The sequence below is a fragment of the Cheilinus undulatus genome, linkage group 12, assembly GCF_018320785.1.
Source record: "Cheilinus undulatus linkage group 12, ASM1832078v1, whole genome shotgun sequence".
Taxonomy (NCBI): domain Eukaryota; kingdom Metazoa; phylum Chordata; class Actinopteri; order Labriformes; family Labridae; genus Cheilinus; species Cheilinus undulatus.
In genome coordinates, this window is record NC_054876.1 from 38,306,928 (window position 1) to 38,323,020 (window position 16,093).

Sequence of the window (16,093 nt, forward strand, 5' to 3'; positions counted from 1 at the left end):
AAACAAAAAATGCAGCAGGATTCACGCGCATTGCATATGGAATAAGGGTTTGAGCCAACTTTGATTTTTTTTTTTTTTTTTTACAGTGGAATAGCTTATGCTCTTCATGTTCATGGTAATTCTTGGTTCAATTTGAAGCATTTTAAGGCACCGTGTACAATCCAAGGCTACCACATCACCCTGGTTGAGATTGGCTGAACTAGATAATACACTTCATGTGAGTTTCTGTAGTGAGTGAACTGTGTAGATGAGATATTAGCATAAGAGGGTGTACCACATCTATTTTTAAACGTGTTATGACCAGGACAAACTTCATGAAAACTTTGACTGGAGTATGTGGAAATTTCACTCACGAATATTGAATATTCCTGCAGTTTCCTAGCCAGAGCTAAATGTTCATCTGACACGCATGTATGTAGTTCAACATTTGAACCACTAGAGGGCGATGTTCAACACTGGCACCTGCTCTTTCCCATGGTTGGACTTCACACACCTGTGCTAAAGACCATGAACCTAAACTAGGGTTGTCATCACAGTTTTAAACTTCATGAATGAATGGATCAATACATACTTTATTAATATAAAAGGAAGTTCAAATTTTAGCTGTTCTATTTACACAGGTAGCACAGGCAATTATGTAAAAATAACGTTAAAGCAAAATGATAATGCCCGTTTAGACTTTCACGCTGTCTAAACTGCACTAATAAAGTGTATATTTTTAGTAGCTCTGTCATTGTGTCAGTGCTCTCTCTTTTACTCAGAGCAGCTTATGTTTAAATATGGCTCAAGATCTTAAGTATTATTAAAGGTTGGTTATATTTGACATTAGTTATCATTCATGTAATACATACTATATATCAAACGAATTCGATACCACATATAAATACTTCATCTACACCTCACTTTTACTCAGTAACTTTAACCTCAATCTTACTAATCCTGCACAGGTTTCCCTCCTGAAGTTTTATTGTTCTTGTTGCTTCTGTAATTAGAAATCTTATCCAATAACCCTTTCGGAATTCTTGATTTCTTCATCACTTCAGTTTAAGTTTCCTTCTATGGTCAGGACGCACTGATGATGAAACCAGTAATACACTCATAAACATGCCAATACTGTACTTGATTTAGTTTCACAGCATGATCGTTATTTGAGTGGTTAGGAAAGATAAAGCGATGTGTAGTTTAGTGATTTTTTTAACATAAATGAGGTTGGCAAAAGTAAAACACCCCGCAAACTATGCACTGCTGAATGTGAGGAGTAGAACGCTGTCTGTGAGTGGTTTACGGCAGGTTAGAAGGTAACAATGTAACATGAAGCTTCAGGGGACCGCACACTACAGCTGAGAGATTGATAGCATTCCTGATGGAAATAAAACTAACTTTCAGAATAATTTGAAGAAGGTAAAATAATAATAATGGTATTAAGTATTCATATTCCTTTGATTTTGTTTTCTGTGTTTACCACAAAGCATTTTGGGTTAAGTGCGCCATATGTAAAGTGCTACATAAATAATCTTGATTTAAATTTTCAGATTTTATCAGATGCTGTGATTCATTCTAACCTTCAGATTTGTCCTTTGCTTATCTGACCACATCATTTTTCTGCATTCAGCTGCTCTGATCTACCTCAGGTCACACAAACTTTACTGGTACTTTTTGACAAGAAACAAGTAAATATTGACATGGGCTGTCTTTGCATACCTCTTTTCCAGTCATTTGACCTCTTAAAGCACTTTTATAACTCATGCCACATTCACCATCTTGCATGCATTCATACACTAAAGCCTGTGGTTTCTATATGAAGTGCTAATCAGTACTGACTTGTAGCATTCACAGGCTTTCGCATCGCCAATCTTTCCATTTAAAAATGACCAACTAAAGCCTCCCCGAATGTAGTTAGATCACAACTTTATTGAGGAACCAGTTTACATCAGTTTGTTCAAGCTGCACAATATTTAGAAAATAAATGACCTAATCATCACTACAAAACAATCACATTACAACATTAGTCAAGAGAGAGGACTGAGTGAACCTTTCAAAAGAAGTCCATGTCGTCTGGTGCATCCAGGTCTCGATATTCGATGATGTTGCGTGGGTCGCCTCGGGACATTCTTCGATGGTTATGGTGCAACAGGTAAAATTTAAAAAAAAAAAGGGAAACAGGATGGAAATGATCATAAAAGAGGTTTAAAATAATTAAGCAGCAAAAAATTGAGAAAGTAAGAATCAGACGTACTGTTTTCTCACCTGATGTTGCGTGGCTTCCCCAGGTAGCCACCTTGTCCGCGGAAGTTGTCATAGTTGCCTCTTCCTCCTCCTCCGTACTGGTTAGGGGGGTAAGGCGGGCCACCTGTTGGAAAAGGATAACTCAAAATCTATTCACGGTCTGATAACTAAGCACATATTCACTACCTGATAGAGAAATAACCAGCTCAGTCAGTAAACATACCTCCGTAGCCCATCAGTGGGGGACGAGGTTGCCCAAAGCCCATCGGGCCCTGAGGACCTTGAGGAGGAAACGGCATGTTGGGAGAAAGCAAACCTGCGACACAGAAGAATAAAATTCACTTTCTAGTTATATTTAGTCTGAGATTCTGCCCTGATTCGATAAGAAAGTAGTGTTGACATTCACCTGGGCCTGGAAGAGGAGGCAGTTTGATCTCTGGCAGCGATGGTCTCTTTGCATCCATCAGAAAATTGTTGAAGAATGCCACTTCCTTTTTCACCTCCTCAATTTTGTCTCCGTGTTTGTTCAGGATGTGCTTTCGTACAAACTCTGGACCCTTGAAAGTGATTAAAATTTACAAAAACAATTAAAACTACCAACTTATCACAACACCACCTAAGAAGCAAAAATGTCAGTGAAAAATCTGTTAAATGTGCCTTTCAGTCCTCGATAACTCTGCATGCGTTCACCTTAAATTTCTTGCCACTCAGTGGGCACAGCCATTTGTCCTTTCCCAGTTCTTGAGTATTGGCAGACACAAACTTCTCCACCTCTTCTTCAGGATCTTTGCGGCCCATCTTTCCTGCCTCTTCCTCTGACAGGATTTCTTTTAAACTGAACAGAGGACTCAGCTTCTCCTCCACCATCTTCTGCCACTGTTGCACTGTTCCGGCAGCAGAGAAGTCAAATGTGAAAACAGAGCGATTTTGAGCCAAAAATTTAACATGCAGCAAAGCATTTATATTCCACGATAAAAACGTGTTGTTTTTAATAACCTCGATATTTGCATTCGACAACATTTTGCATGTTGTTTGAGTGTTTATGACTCATTATGAAAGTGCAGCAAAGGCTTTGACAGCTGGAGGGCAAAAGACTGCAACAGAAGACTGTAATATAAAGAAAATTAATACTAAACAATCAAAACACAGTCTTACCTGCAGCTCTCAAAGCTCATCAGGGAGACAATTTTTGCTACAAAGCTCCTGATGTAGAAAACCCTTTTTGTTTTCACTTATCACAATACACTCATAGAAAAGGGGAAGACACTGACCTTCTCCATGAGTAATACGGTTTGGGGGGATGGGTCCACGAACGTGGATCATGCCGCAGCGATTTGGCATTTCATCCTCACTGGGGTATTCACAGGTGTTGTAGTAGTCAATGGAATGAACAATACGCAGGTACAAAAGCAGACGATCCAAAACCTGGAGGAGGGAGAGGGCAATCAGTTGAAGTCAATTCTTTATCAATGACATTTTCAACTAAATTTGACAATTAATATCATCCAAAGTACATCAGGGGCTCAAATTAGGATAACCAAACTTGCTCCAGGGCTGAACGATTGAGGAAAATAATTCCTTTTCCCTAATACAGCAGTTGCAATTTAATCTGCGATTATTTTCTAAGTTCCTCATCTAATGTATTTCTCAACAAACAAGCCATACATCAGTCTGTATTATAAAACAATAGATTAAACTAAGGCTGGCTAATTTTTTGCAATTATTTCAACTTCTTGCAAATTCAGTATAAGTGTTGTATTGAAGGGAGCAATGATTAAATGTCTTTCTCAGTCTTATTAAGACAAACACACAAAAACAAGGACAGTGGGGTTGTTTGCCAACTTGATTATTTGCATGAGAGCACAACATCTCTGCAGCAAAAAAGGGTACTAACTGGTATTAGGAGGCACATTTCAGGTAAAAAAAAAAATATTGCACCTATTTCCAGTAGGACATTTAGTTTCATTTCCCTGCCCTACTTCAAACACAGGGTTGAGACATTAAAGATGCAGCTGAAAGCATTGTTTATATTGGGAATTGTGCCCCATGTAAATTCATACATCTGTGCAGGTGGATGGTACATCTTTTTTAATCAGGCCGTAATCTGCTTCACCCCTGTACAACGGTGCTCACAACCTCAGTTTCAGACTTCTTCTTCTTCTCAGAGTCTATGTTTCTAGTTTACCGAAATTAACTTCTGCTTTCCTCGCAAGTATCCATACTGATGTTTTTAAATAGCTCTGCACAAGTAATACTTTCAGTTTTTCATGGAATACCATCAGGAAAACTTGAAAACAATGTAGAGGAATCCTGTCCTGGCATCAGCAGCTGATCTGGAAACTTTACCCTTAAAAAAAAAAACAAGTCAGATCCTCAATTCCTCTTTTGCCATTGCTTGTTAATAAAGCTGGTATATAAGCCCCACCCCTCACTCAGTGAGGGAAAAGTAACACTGGCAAGTGCAGCACTGTTCCAAAAGTTGAGCTGGTTTCAAATGAGAATGCTGAGGCCACTGTGAGAGTGGTAACAAACAGCTGACACTGAGGGTGTTTTTATTAAAAATGAGCACTGCCAGTGCTAAAAGTGCTGGCTATGGATGCAGGTCCCTACTGACTCCTGTGCTTTAAAACAGCTTTAAATGTTTTTGCTGCATTTGATGTGTGTTCAAATCTTTTACAGCAGAATGATGATCATTTTTCAGCCTGATATAATTCAATTTTTTGCTAGTTTTTTCTTTTGTTCTTTATGTGAAAATTTGTGCTTCTGTCTTGACAAGGTCTCTCTTGTAAAAAAAAAAAAAAGATAGCAGTATCCCAGCTGAACAGCATATAAAATACATATCAAAAAATAATAAGGTAAAGTCAAACCTTCGCTAGCTTGTCATCCCTCTCCACAGTGATCTCAGCAGGGTTTCCCTCCTTGGCGCCCTCCTCAGGATCTAGCCCACTCCCAGAGCCCAGCAGCTCCTCCTCCTCAGCGCTCACCTCCTCGATCAGGTAATCTGTGATATTCTTCAGGATCGGGTTCTGAGCCGGCAACTAATGAAATAAACAATTTATTAATGAAAATTCCAGCAAGATAAAAAAGACATTCTGTTTGAGTTTAATAAAACTTTTATTCAATCTTTCCTCTCTTTATCTGTTCCTCCTTGGTTTGGTAACCTGTCTTTTAACCCCTTACATACTGTTTTTGTCAAATTTGAAATGTTTTGACATTTAATAGCAGTAGAAACACGCTACATGCCACTGTTCAAGCCTTGGGGATGTTTCCTTTAGTGACTGAAGACATAAAAATGAATCTCTTTAAATGTTATACTTTCATACAAGTACAGTAAGGCTGTTCCAGGTGAAGCTTGATCCATATCAGATTCTGCAAACACTCAAATCTAAATCCCAATTCACAAAGGCAGGGCTGTACAATGCGGTAAATATATATGTCGCACATGCTACAAGAAAATTGGTTTGTGCTATGAGGTTTTCTCATCTCATAGAAGTGGAAGGTGTGTGCATGCCAGGCGCACAGATGCATTTTCTCTTCACTAATGTTGTAGCTGCTGTTGTGTGGTGAACAAGCCAATACGTGTCTGAATTTAGCATACAGGTCTGATATGACTGTAAACATCAGTATGACAGAGAGATGAGGGTGAGAGAGTGACAGGAGCACAGAGGAGTAGATCAATACATCCAACACTGCATAAACTTTATGTGTATTGTTAGGGTATAGACACATTTTGGTAATGGATTTTTTGTTTATTTACCATTTGACTCTAATGCTGTGAAATTATCATTACACTGTGTTAGAGAGAGAAGAGGGATTTGCTCATTTACATTAGCTCTATAAACACCAGAACCCAGTGTGATAGTACAATATGAACCAAACTAACAGTGTGAAATGAATGTCTAATAATGTTAGAAATATTTTCCTATTTCTTTGAGTATCATTTAGTATATAAAGGGTGACCAAACTATGATCCATGGGGCAACTGTGGCCCTTAGTCCTTTTGAATTGCCCTGCAAGAAATCCATAAAAATGCCCATGTAAGAACCTAAAACTTGTATTTCACTCTATTTCTAGGGTTGATTAGGGATGCATAATATTTATCTGGTATGTCGATATTTACAAATTAATTTTAGCCGATATCAAGACTAATATATTAAAGTGGTTCAGACCTAACATTCGAGTCCTTGAAACACAGCTTTAGGATAAACAAAGAAACATACTTCAGCTGACCTGTCTGTTGGTCCAGCCTAAAATTCCCCCAAAAACTGATGAATAAAAACAAAAGGATTACAGCAGCAAGTAGCAGCCTGAATGGAGCTCATTTGCTCCTCTGTCTGATCTGTCTCAAGGTCTGATTTCCAAATCATATTGCTCTAATTATCTTTAAGCACCAACACTCCTGTAAACATGCAAGTTTCCTGCAGTTAGCTCGTTTTGTGTCTGGATGCGGAAATGAACCATCAGCGTCTCTCCTCTCTGCAGAGCCCTAAAATCCTTAACAATGACTGGCTGTTTTCTTCATTAGACATTAATGGAGGACTGTAATTTAGGCTGTTTTAGTTTTGCTTTTGAAAGCACATTCACTTTTCAAGAATATCATCCGATTACTGATTGGTTTTAGAGATGTAAGAAACATTTTATATGTTGTACTGCAAGTTTTTGTTCGGTGCTACAAGACTGTCGACCTCTGTAGCACCAGTGCTATGGGCAAAAAACAGTGAACATACAGTCCTGCAAGGCTGTTTAAAGCTGGGATGTTTTGGCTTCACTGTAAACGGCCAGCTTGGAGAACAGCGCTGTGTCTGTGTGTATTTCTGACAGTGACTGAAGGTGGAATGACAGTGAAGCTTCATAATGGCGCTGTCGCAGCATGAAAACAACTTTAGCAACTGCAAGTGTCTTGTCAAAATATCTCATAACACTTAAGCCACATTTAGCTCACAAGTCCAAATAATCATCTTGTTTAAAGACACAGAAAGTAGAAAATAAGGTCTGGGTCAAAACTGACCCCAGCCACACTGAGAACATGAAAAGTGTGTAAGGGTTTAAAAAACAAACTTCTCTAAATCATATTGCCAAATAGGCAGTGAGCTTATAGCAGTCAGATCTATACTCTTTACATCTGCAGCGTAAGATGAGCTCAATTCTCCTTGACTGTTCTCTTCCTTTAAACTGTCAGCTTCTTCTCCCTGGCTGCCTGTTTGTTGCTCCTGAGGGAGGAACACAACGTAACTGAGACATTTTTGTACCTGCAGTTAGAGCACTACTTAACAAAGCTAGCACGAGATGATGCAGTTTAACCGTGTGAGATTATTTCAACTCAAAAACTGTAAACAATGATTATTGTTGTGATGTATTTTGTCTGGATGTGGTCTTAATTTCGAAGTTGTGTAGCTGTGATGTGTTGCTTTATTTAAAGAACGATAAATCTCCTGGCAGCACAACAAATCTACCTTTTAAAGGTACTATTAAAGGAACGTTGAAGCTGAAATGCCTCACATTAAGGGATCAGCACATTACCTCTGTGCTCTGCCCCTCTTCCTGGAACTTGATGCTCCATAGGTCTCCTTTCTCGTCGAGGGCATGAATGAGTTTGGCGGCCAGCTTAATGTCATTGCGGAGCACCTGCTTGTGCTGAGTGATGCCATTAACGTTACGCACCCTCCGGGCCAGGTCCCTGTTCACCCCCGGTGCCAGTTCACAGTCTCTCAGCTGTGAAGGGAAGAGAGTAAAACAGACTTTTAATGGCCTCAACTGTTATTAAGCAGATTATACAAGTAATAAAGGCAAGAGCAATAACCGTCCAAGGCTCCCCTGTGTCCAACATTTTTAGATAAGCTTTGAAGCATTATTTTTAAACATAGGCTTTCAGTGCAGCTCTGTCTCCCCTTATTACAACAACAGCTGATTTTCGGATGATTAAATCAGATTTAAAGGGGGAAATACTGCAGCTTAAGTAAACATTAAGTGTACACTTTAAATACAGCATTGTGTCTCTTTGAAAAACAACTTATGGTATATTTATTTATCACTCAGAATCCGAAATGTGAAAAATTACACCTGCACACTTACTCGGATATTCTGAAGGTTCCAGCAAACCTCTTTGATGTTGACGCTGCGGTCAAATGTCACCCAGCAACGTCTGAAAAATCTGCAACAGCACAAAATTGTAAAATTTGACAGCATCTGCTGGTCAACAAAAGGAATCTCATTTTTTCTCATCAGTAGTAGAGGGTATGCACTGGCGACACTTTGAGCATGCAACGTGACTGCTCAGCTGGGCTAAGTGGCAAAACAGTATGAAACACTGCAGGCTGATCCATGGGAACGGGATCTCAACAGAGATCCGTAACATTTCATAAAAACATGGTCCTGCGTGGACATTTATATGTGCTCACAGACTGAGGCTTCTGACATTTATAATGGACCTGATTTCAAGTACACTAAGCAGAGCCTTAAGGCTTACATAGACCCGGTTTTAAAGTCATCAATGTGAAACTGAATTAACTTTGAAAAGTTTTGTGGTTACAAAGCTTTAGATCAGTTGTTTCTCTGTATTTCAGGGATTTGTTTACTTCTTTTGACTTCATCTAATCTGTGTGAAGATCGATCTGTGGTTGTTAAATCTGTTTGTGAAAATTTTGCGTGTATTTCAAAACCAGATCAATGTACCCTTGGCTGTCTTTCCTAACCTAGTTCATTTTTAACACCATTTAAAAACTAATTTTCCTTCTTTAATGTGACAAATTCGCACAGTACAACTCTCATCTTTCATATTATGGGGTATAAACTGTGAAAGTGTCACATAGGTTCATGAAGCATTCATGGAAATGACTTAACCAAAAAGAAATCATAGTAATTTACTTCATCTGTGATAAATACTGGTGAACTTTACTATGTTTTGGTACGTCTCTATAAAAAAACAGCCGTGATAATCAGACATCACAGGACCACAGCTATAAAACAGATCATTAAATGTCTTGTCAATTTAGGTAACATTTTACTGTAGGGTTAGTCTGCTGAAATTTAAGGTCTTTATTTTCCTTTAATGTAGGAGGAAGGAGAAAATGCTGGAGTTTCACAAACTGGATGCTTGTGGTGTCTACTGTAACAGCTCAGCTTCATCTTGAGTCATTCTTAACATACCGTTACTCCTCTAAACATTTCAGTTAAAGTAGTTCATCGGCCGGGGATAACTGTAGTCAACATCATCAAAATGTTATTAAAAAGATGGCAATTTTCAGCTGAAATACTGCCGTTTACTGCTAGAGCTCCACTGATTTCAGTCACCAGTTTGAGCTTTCTCCACTCAGCTGCCAGAACATCAGAGACTCATGCTGTTGTGATGTCACATGCATACCCTCTCTTCAGGCTGTTTCTGTCTTTAACTGAGAAGCTGTGAAACCAGCCGAGAAGGGGGACACACTAAAACAACTGATAGAAAAAACAAGGGGATTAAAGCGCTGGCTGAGTAGGAATTTAGTTCGCTGAATTCTCTGTTGTCCCCTGTTTACAATACCCAAATTGTTGTTAATTTCCAAATTAAGAATTTTGAAAACTTCTCTTAACCGACCTTCGCTCTGGATGGGGGTCAGACAAGCAGACACGCAGAAAGCCAGGGTATCGCCGACAGAGCTGAGAGAGGAAACAGGAATATCCAGTTAAGACAAAATTCAATCAACATGGGACGTTATGCTGTGCAGCTGGTGTACAACTCACGGCAATGATCTCTGCTTTGGAGATGGAGGGAGCAATGCTCCTCATGAAGAGGGAGCAGGTCCTGTGGAGAGGCCGCGGTCTGGGAGAGTCATCTTTCGGCTTCTTTTCTTCTTTTTTGTCCTCTTCAGCATTCTCCTTCGGTGTCTCTTCTTCACAGTTAGACAAGAGGCAGGAAGTGGGAGGAAAAAAGTCAACGAATGCTGTAATCATAGACAATGTACTGCCTGAAACATTTCTAATTTGATTCTGTACCTTCACCTTCCTCTTCCTCTTCCTCCTTGTCTTCCGTCTCCTCTTCCTTCTTCACAGGTTTATCAGAGCAGTTTGAATTTGAGTCTGAATCAGAGTCAGAGTCACTCTCAGAGGCGCTGGCTTCATCATCACTGTCCCCACTGCGCTTCCTCTTTCTTCTTGGCTGTTGAATAAAACACAACAATTGGAGCTTTATTTTATATTTAGCAAATTATTTTAACAACAGAAGCCTTCTTACTTTCTTGGGTTCGGGTATTTCCTCTTTGACAGCCTCTTTCTCTGCCTCTTCCTTCACATCCTCCCCTTCAGCTGTAGCGGGTCTCTCAGTGCTGGCGGAGTCGCTCTCCTCCTGTGAAGTTTACCATTGTTAACAGAGCTCAGAGAAACCTTTACTGCAACATGAAAAAGAGAAAGGTCATACCTTCTCGCTCTTGTCTTTCTCTACTGAAGGTTTGCGGTCACTCTCCGAGGTTTTGAGGTCTTCTCTCTTTGGAGGTTCAGCTCCTCCTAAAGCAGAAGTGGACTTCTCCCTCTCTTCCTCCTCTTCAGATGGCAGGTCCAGGATGCGAAGATCGTGATCTGTGCCTCCTTCCATCTTTATCACAGCTGAAAGATGGAGTGTTGGTTTCAGGTTAAGGAGTATTTACCTGCTTAAAGTACCTTCTTTTTAGGTAATATCAAGCACTGATTAAGCATCATTACTATTGGGGGATGAAAAAGTGTGTGGTCTCCAAGGCAACCACCTAAACATGATGGTACACTTGCACATTTTGCCAATATTTAAGGCTGACAATGGTTTACACAGCTGATGTGTATGTGTATGTCAATATCTGCAAGAATTGTCATATCTGCCAATACCAATAAAATGCCAAAAATATCATGCATCTCTAGTGATTAACAGGTTTAACACCATGGACTTAGTGAATACTGGATTCTGATTGCTCTGGAAGTTCCACTGGTGCCCATTTATTTCTGATATATGGACACCTATTGAACATCCCAAATAGTTTTCGTCAAAAAATCTTGAAACTGTTCTGAATTCATGTGCGGCAGCTGTTAGATGATAGGAGTAACCATAGCAACCTGAGGCAGTCATATTATCTGAGCAGAGAGTACAGCGTTGCCACCCTAGGGAGCCTGCGGCCGGCATCTACTTTCACTTAACTGACATAAATATAATATAAAATATGACAACAATATAATATACTTGGCTGCACGTTGCACAGTTCAGGCCTCCACACTGTCCATAAATCTGCGATAATTGGACACTTCACTGGGCATTAACCATTACATGACTAGCTTTCTCTGCACATTTCAGAGACTGGATTCGACTGTACAACCTCAAGATTAATTTCTGTTTTTTCTCTGTCTCCTTTTAAAATTCAGCCTTAAAGCCTCACCTGCGTCCAGAACCTTGATGATGGCCGGGGCCTGTTCAATGTCCAGGGAGACGTTATCAAACCAGCTGTTCTCCATCAGGAACATGAAGACATTGAGCCGGTTGTGCAGAGAGCTCTGAGCCTCTGCCTTCAGTCTGCTGGCCTCATCTGGGTGATACTTGGACCTGAACCTGTGTCCAGTTTGGGTCCACAAAAAAAAAGTGGGGAGGGAATGATGGGGGGTTGGGATGAACGGGATGTCAAAGTTAGAAAATAAATACATATTATACATTTATGTCAATATTGTTGTGTCAAAAATAACACTTTGAAATATGATGTTTTCATGTTGTAATTTATCTTTACAAATAATTAATTAAATCTAGATGTGTGAGTTAGTTTGGAAATGTCAAAACAAAGTTGCTGTACAAACTGCAGTGATTAGGGTTGAGATTTCAGTGTTTGTACAGCTTAGTCTTGGTGTTAGATCTTTCAGTGTATGCAATGTTTAACTTTGGGATTAATTACTGTAATGTCAGAGATTACCTCACCAAAAATTAAAGAGAGAAACACAACAGAGAGATTATAAAATTAAGCATTCACATACTGAAAACTTCACATTAAAAATGTTGATCATTGAGTGGACTACAGTTACCTTTTGTTCTGCCAGTTTATTAACATTTAAATACAGAGAGGGGGTCTCTTCTGTGAAAATGCGCTCCACTTCACCCCAATGATGTCTGAACACACACAAATTCGGTTTTGGGATTCGGTTTGATCCGAATGTAAAAAAGAAAATTGTGCAGAAAAAGCGTAAAACAAGAAAAAAAATCTCCACGTGCGGATGTTTGCTTGACTATCTATCTAAAATCCCTGATACTGTGAGTCTAAGAGCAACTGCATTGTGCGCAGTGCATGCCCTTACTGTCTAAGACCGATTTTCGCAGATGCGTTCCACTTTTTCTCCTTGTTGTAGTGGGAATGAAGGAGGGAAAACTGGTTATGTCAAGCAAAATAACATTGCATGATACCTGTGAAATAAGTGTAATAAGCATTAACAGGCATTATACAACTGTGCATGTTGAAGAGATTAAAGAGCCAAATAAGACAAAGAAAACCAACCCAAACTACTGGAAACGAACAGAATTTAGACTTCAGCAGATTTCCATTGCAATTTAGAAGGAATGACATGCTGTTCTGTCTTTTTAAAGTCACTTTGTCAGACAGGAAAAGGTTTTATGTAACCTTATGACCCTGAAAAGCAAGCAAAAACATAAATATTTTCCATTTGGGTTGATTTTCTTCTATGAAATAGGAGTATTGAAACAAAAAGTAATGAGAATCTATGAACGTGGACCTGGTCCTGGTATGTGGGTCTCACTGCCCCGGTTCACTTTGTTTGTTTAAAAGGTTTTAAGTTTTTCAACAACAAAATAAGTACCAGTAATCTAATTTCCATGAGGCACCCACCATAGGACCAGGCCGAATGTGTTTAGATATTTGGAAAAATAAAAAAGCCCTTATATCTGTGAAATTAAAACTAAACTACTAGAGCCAAAAGAGAAAACTATAAAAATTTAAAGGTGACAATCAATAGATTAAATGATTGTTAAACTAAAGACCATGGAGCAACTAAATTAAAATGAACAAATATTTATGAATAGATTGTCTGTGATAGAAGCAACTAAGTTCGTACCACTCCTCATCTTTATGAGCCAAAAAGAAGTCCTGCATCTGCTGACGGCGGAAGTCGATCTTGTACTCATTGTAGCGTTTGACAGCTTCAGTCTCATCCACAGAATCATCCAATGACAGCAGAAACTCCTTAAAGCTCTTCATTATGGGAGGGGGAGGACCTAAATCCATGTCATGGATGTTACCCAGCCTTTTGGGGACAGAGAAGTCAGAAAATATTTTTGCTTTGTGGATTTTTTTCTAGTTTGGTTCAATAGTTTCTGAGATAAAAAATGAAACATTTAAAATTTGAAAAACTGAGCTCACTCAGTCCTGATTTCATCTCTCACCTTGCTTGTATGGGGATACCATGATGAGGCTGCATGAGGTGCATGTCAGGGTGGCCCCAGTGCTGTGGTGGGCCATAACTGGGCCCTCCACCACCGTAACCCAAGTCGTACCCACCACGGTAAGGGTCTCCACCATGGTCATCCCTGTCAGGGATCAATTGAATTCATAAGAAATAGCAGATACAAGGAATACTGACTGTGAATTTAAGTTAATGTTTATCTCACCAGTCTCTTCTCATGCGTTTCTGTTGAGGACTCATGTCATGTCTGGGTGGGGAGAATCTCTCTCTGCGACCTCTGTCATAATCCCGATACTCTCCACGGCTACGACGTTCCCTACCCCTGTCCCACTCCCTAGGATAATTCCAAAGTATAAACATAAAATGAATAAGAGACATTCAGATCAAAATCTCTCCAACATTAAAATATACATGTTGATAAAAAAAAAGCCACGATGGCTTAGGAGTGCAGCTTCACGGGGGTGGGGGGGTGGGGTGTCAGACTTGTATTTTGTTGAGGGTAGAAAGAGTCATAACTAGAAAAAAAAAAAAAACTAAGGCACACTGTTTTGAAACCCTGAGGTTGTTGACAGGTATAATGGTCCAGCTGATTTGTCTAGTGTGTGTGTGCTCAGAGGATTATGAGATTTAAAAAAAAAAAAAACAGTTGAAATTGTCCTCTGTCTGTGATCTTCCATGTTTTAAACTGGTTAAAGATCTGTAAATCATCTAGTGTGTGGCCAGCCTGAGACAACAGCTGCTACTGAAATATGTCCAATCCTAATCCTCCTATGACTGAGGGTCTCTGATCAATTCTAAATAGCTTCACATATGGAAAATAAACTCCAATTTATTTAAAGATCTATTTTCTATGTGCCATTATCCATGTGTACTGCCTTAGTTTCACAATTCATTTTTGATATTTACACTTAGTTTTAAGTTAATACTAGGAATGCTGGCTTAATTATGTTTATAATTGTGTATATTATGTATGTTAAGTAAACTGTATAAGATGGTCTGGGCCCCTACCTACAAGCATCTTATAACTTCTGAAGAGTCCTATTTCACAACTGCTTTTTTTTATAACTAATAATGACTGATTGCATTATCATTTTTATCACTTTCGTGACTAAACTAGATTGACTGATTGACATTTGTCTTCCAAAATGAGAAGATAACTGATATCTAAAATAGTTTTCAGGAGATAAAGCATGAAAGAAATCTTGAAATTCAAGTATGGGTTTTGTTTTAGGTATGTGTCTTGACTGCAGTTTTCAGAGGTGTTTTTAATGGCTTCTTCCTCACCTGTCATTCCAGTCGTCTCTTCGTCTGTCTTCTCTCTCTCTGGATCGGTCGTAGTCACTTCTCTCTCGTCTAAACTTGTCTCTTCTCCTGCGATCATACTCATCATCACTGTCTCCCATCTGCATGGAAAATAAGAGAGAAAAAATCAAGATAAGATGAGAGGTTTAGAGCTGAGCTGTTGGCAGTAATTTCACATTGCAGGCAATTAAACGGCAAGCATTTAAAAAGAAAAACTAGATTTACCGACTACATGTTAAGATAGCGGAAATAAGAGCGTCAAATTAGCAGTAGTTACCTAAGTCAAGCCCCAAATTTGGACATGATGAGAGTATTACGTCAAACAAACTCACTGATGTATATTTAAAATTGTTACATATTTTAACATACACATATAAACCAAACTAAATATCTTCTCGAAGGGAACACATGAGTCAGGTTGTTTTTGAGATATATGTTAGCCTGTGTTAGCAAAGGAGCCACCTAGCTTAGTTAGCCAACATGCTACGTTAGCTAACAACAAATAACAAACTCCTGCCCTTCTTGTGAGGGGCTTACTTGTTTTTAATTCGGGACACGACCGTTATCTTATTTAACCAAAACAACTTTGTGATCAAATTTTGATACAGTACACTCAAAACTCGTACATTTGTACCTCTATGTTTTTTAGGTTGGGCTTTGTGTTCTCCTCACCGTTTCTCGCTTTCTTCTTCTTGATGCTATTTCCGGAAGGAAACAACGAAACCGTACGTTGACGCCTCCATGTGGTAAGAAGTGGTACTTTTCCCCCGTAACAAGGCTTTCAGACTCGTTATGGGGAGCAGATTTTCCTCAAATGAGACCCATAAATACCAGATTATTTTGTTAGTATTAGTTCTTTCCAACATCGATATGTCTTAACACATACAGGCTGCTAATCCTTGGTATTTATTATTCTTAACAAGGGATGTCAAGCTTAAACATTAAGTAGAATCTGAGCTACAGTGCTTGAAAAGTATTTTAACTTCCTGATTTCTTTTCATGCATATGTGTCACACTTAAAGATTTCAACACAAGACAAAGATAATCCTATTAAATACAAAATGCCTTTTTTAAATAATGCTGTCATTTACTAAGGGAAAAAAGCTACCTGGCCCACTGTGAAGTGATTACCCCCTTAACCTCGTAACTGGTTGTGCCACCCTTAGCAAGAGTT

General features: G+C 39.1%; 1 protein-coding gene across 5 annotated transcripts; it reads right to left on the reverse strand.

Moving 5' to 3' along the window:
• Positions 1 to 1,891: 1,891 nt before the first annotated feature.
• On the reverse strand, positions 1,892 to 15,633 carry srrt (serrate RNA effector molecule homolog (Arabidopsis)). Of its 5 annotated transcripts, none has more exons than XM_041801234.1 (20): positions 15,554 to 15,633; positions 14,902 to 15,020; positions 13,823 to 13,951; positions 13,598 to 13,741; positions 13,270 to 13,458; positions 11,598 to 11,767; positions 10,619 to 10,803; positions 10,436 to 10,546; positions 10,204 to 10,360; positions 9,946 to 10,094; positions 9,800 to 9,861; positions 8,299 to 8,377; positions 7,747 to 7,938; positions 5,094 to 5,264; positions 3,498 to 3,651; positions 2,917 to 3,110; positions 2,633 to 2,783; positions 2,450 to 2,542; positions 2,248 to 2,350; positions 1,892 to 2,111 (listed from the first exon to the last, which is right to left on the reverse strand). In XM_041801234.1, exons 2-20 carry the CDS (start codon positions 15,018 to 15,020, stop codon positions 2,036 to 2,038), a joined length of 2,628 nt encoding a protein of 875 aa, XP_041657168.1. In that variant the 5' UTR covers positions 15,554 to 15,633; the 3' UTR covers positions 1,892 to 2,035. The 5 variants fall into 5 exon arrangements, with proteins under 5 accessions (XP_041657168.1, XP_041657165.1, XP_041657169.1 ...); XM_041801231.1 differs by having other exon boundaries at positions 10,198 to 10,360; XM_041801235.1 differs by having other exon boundaries at positions 2,237 to 2,350; positions 10,198 to 10,360.
• Positions 15,634 to 16,093: the final 460 nt, after the last annotated feature.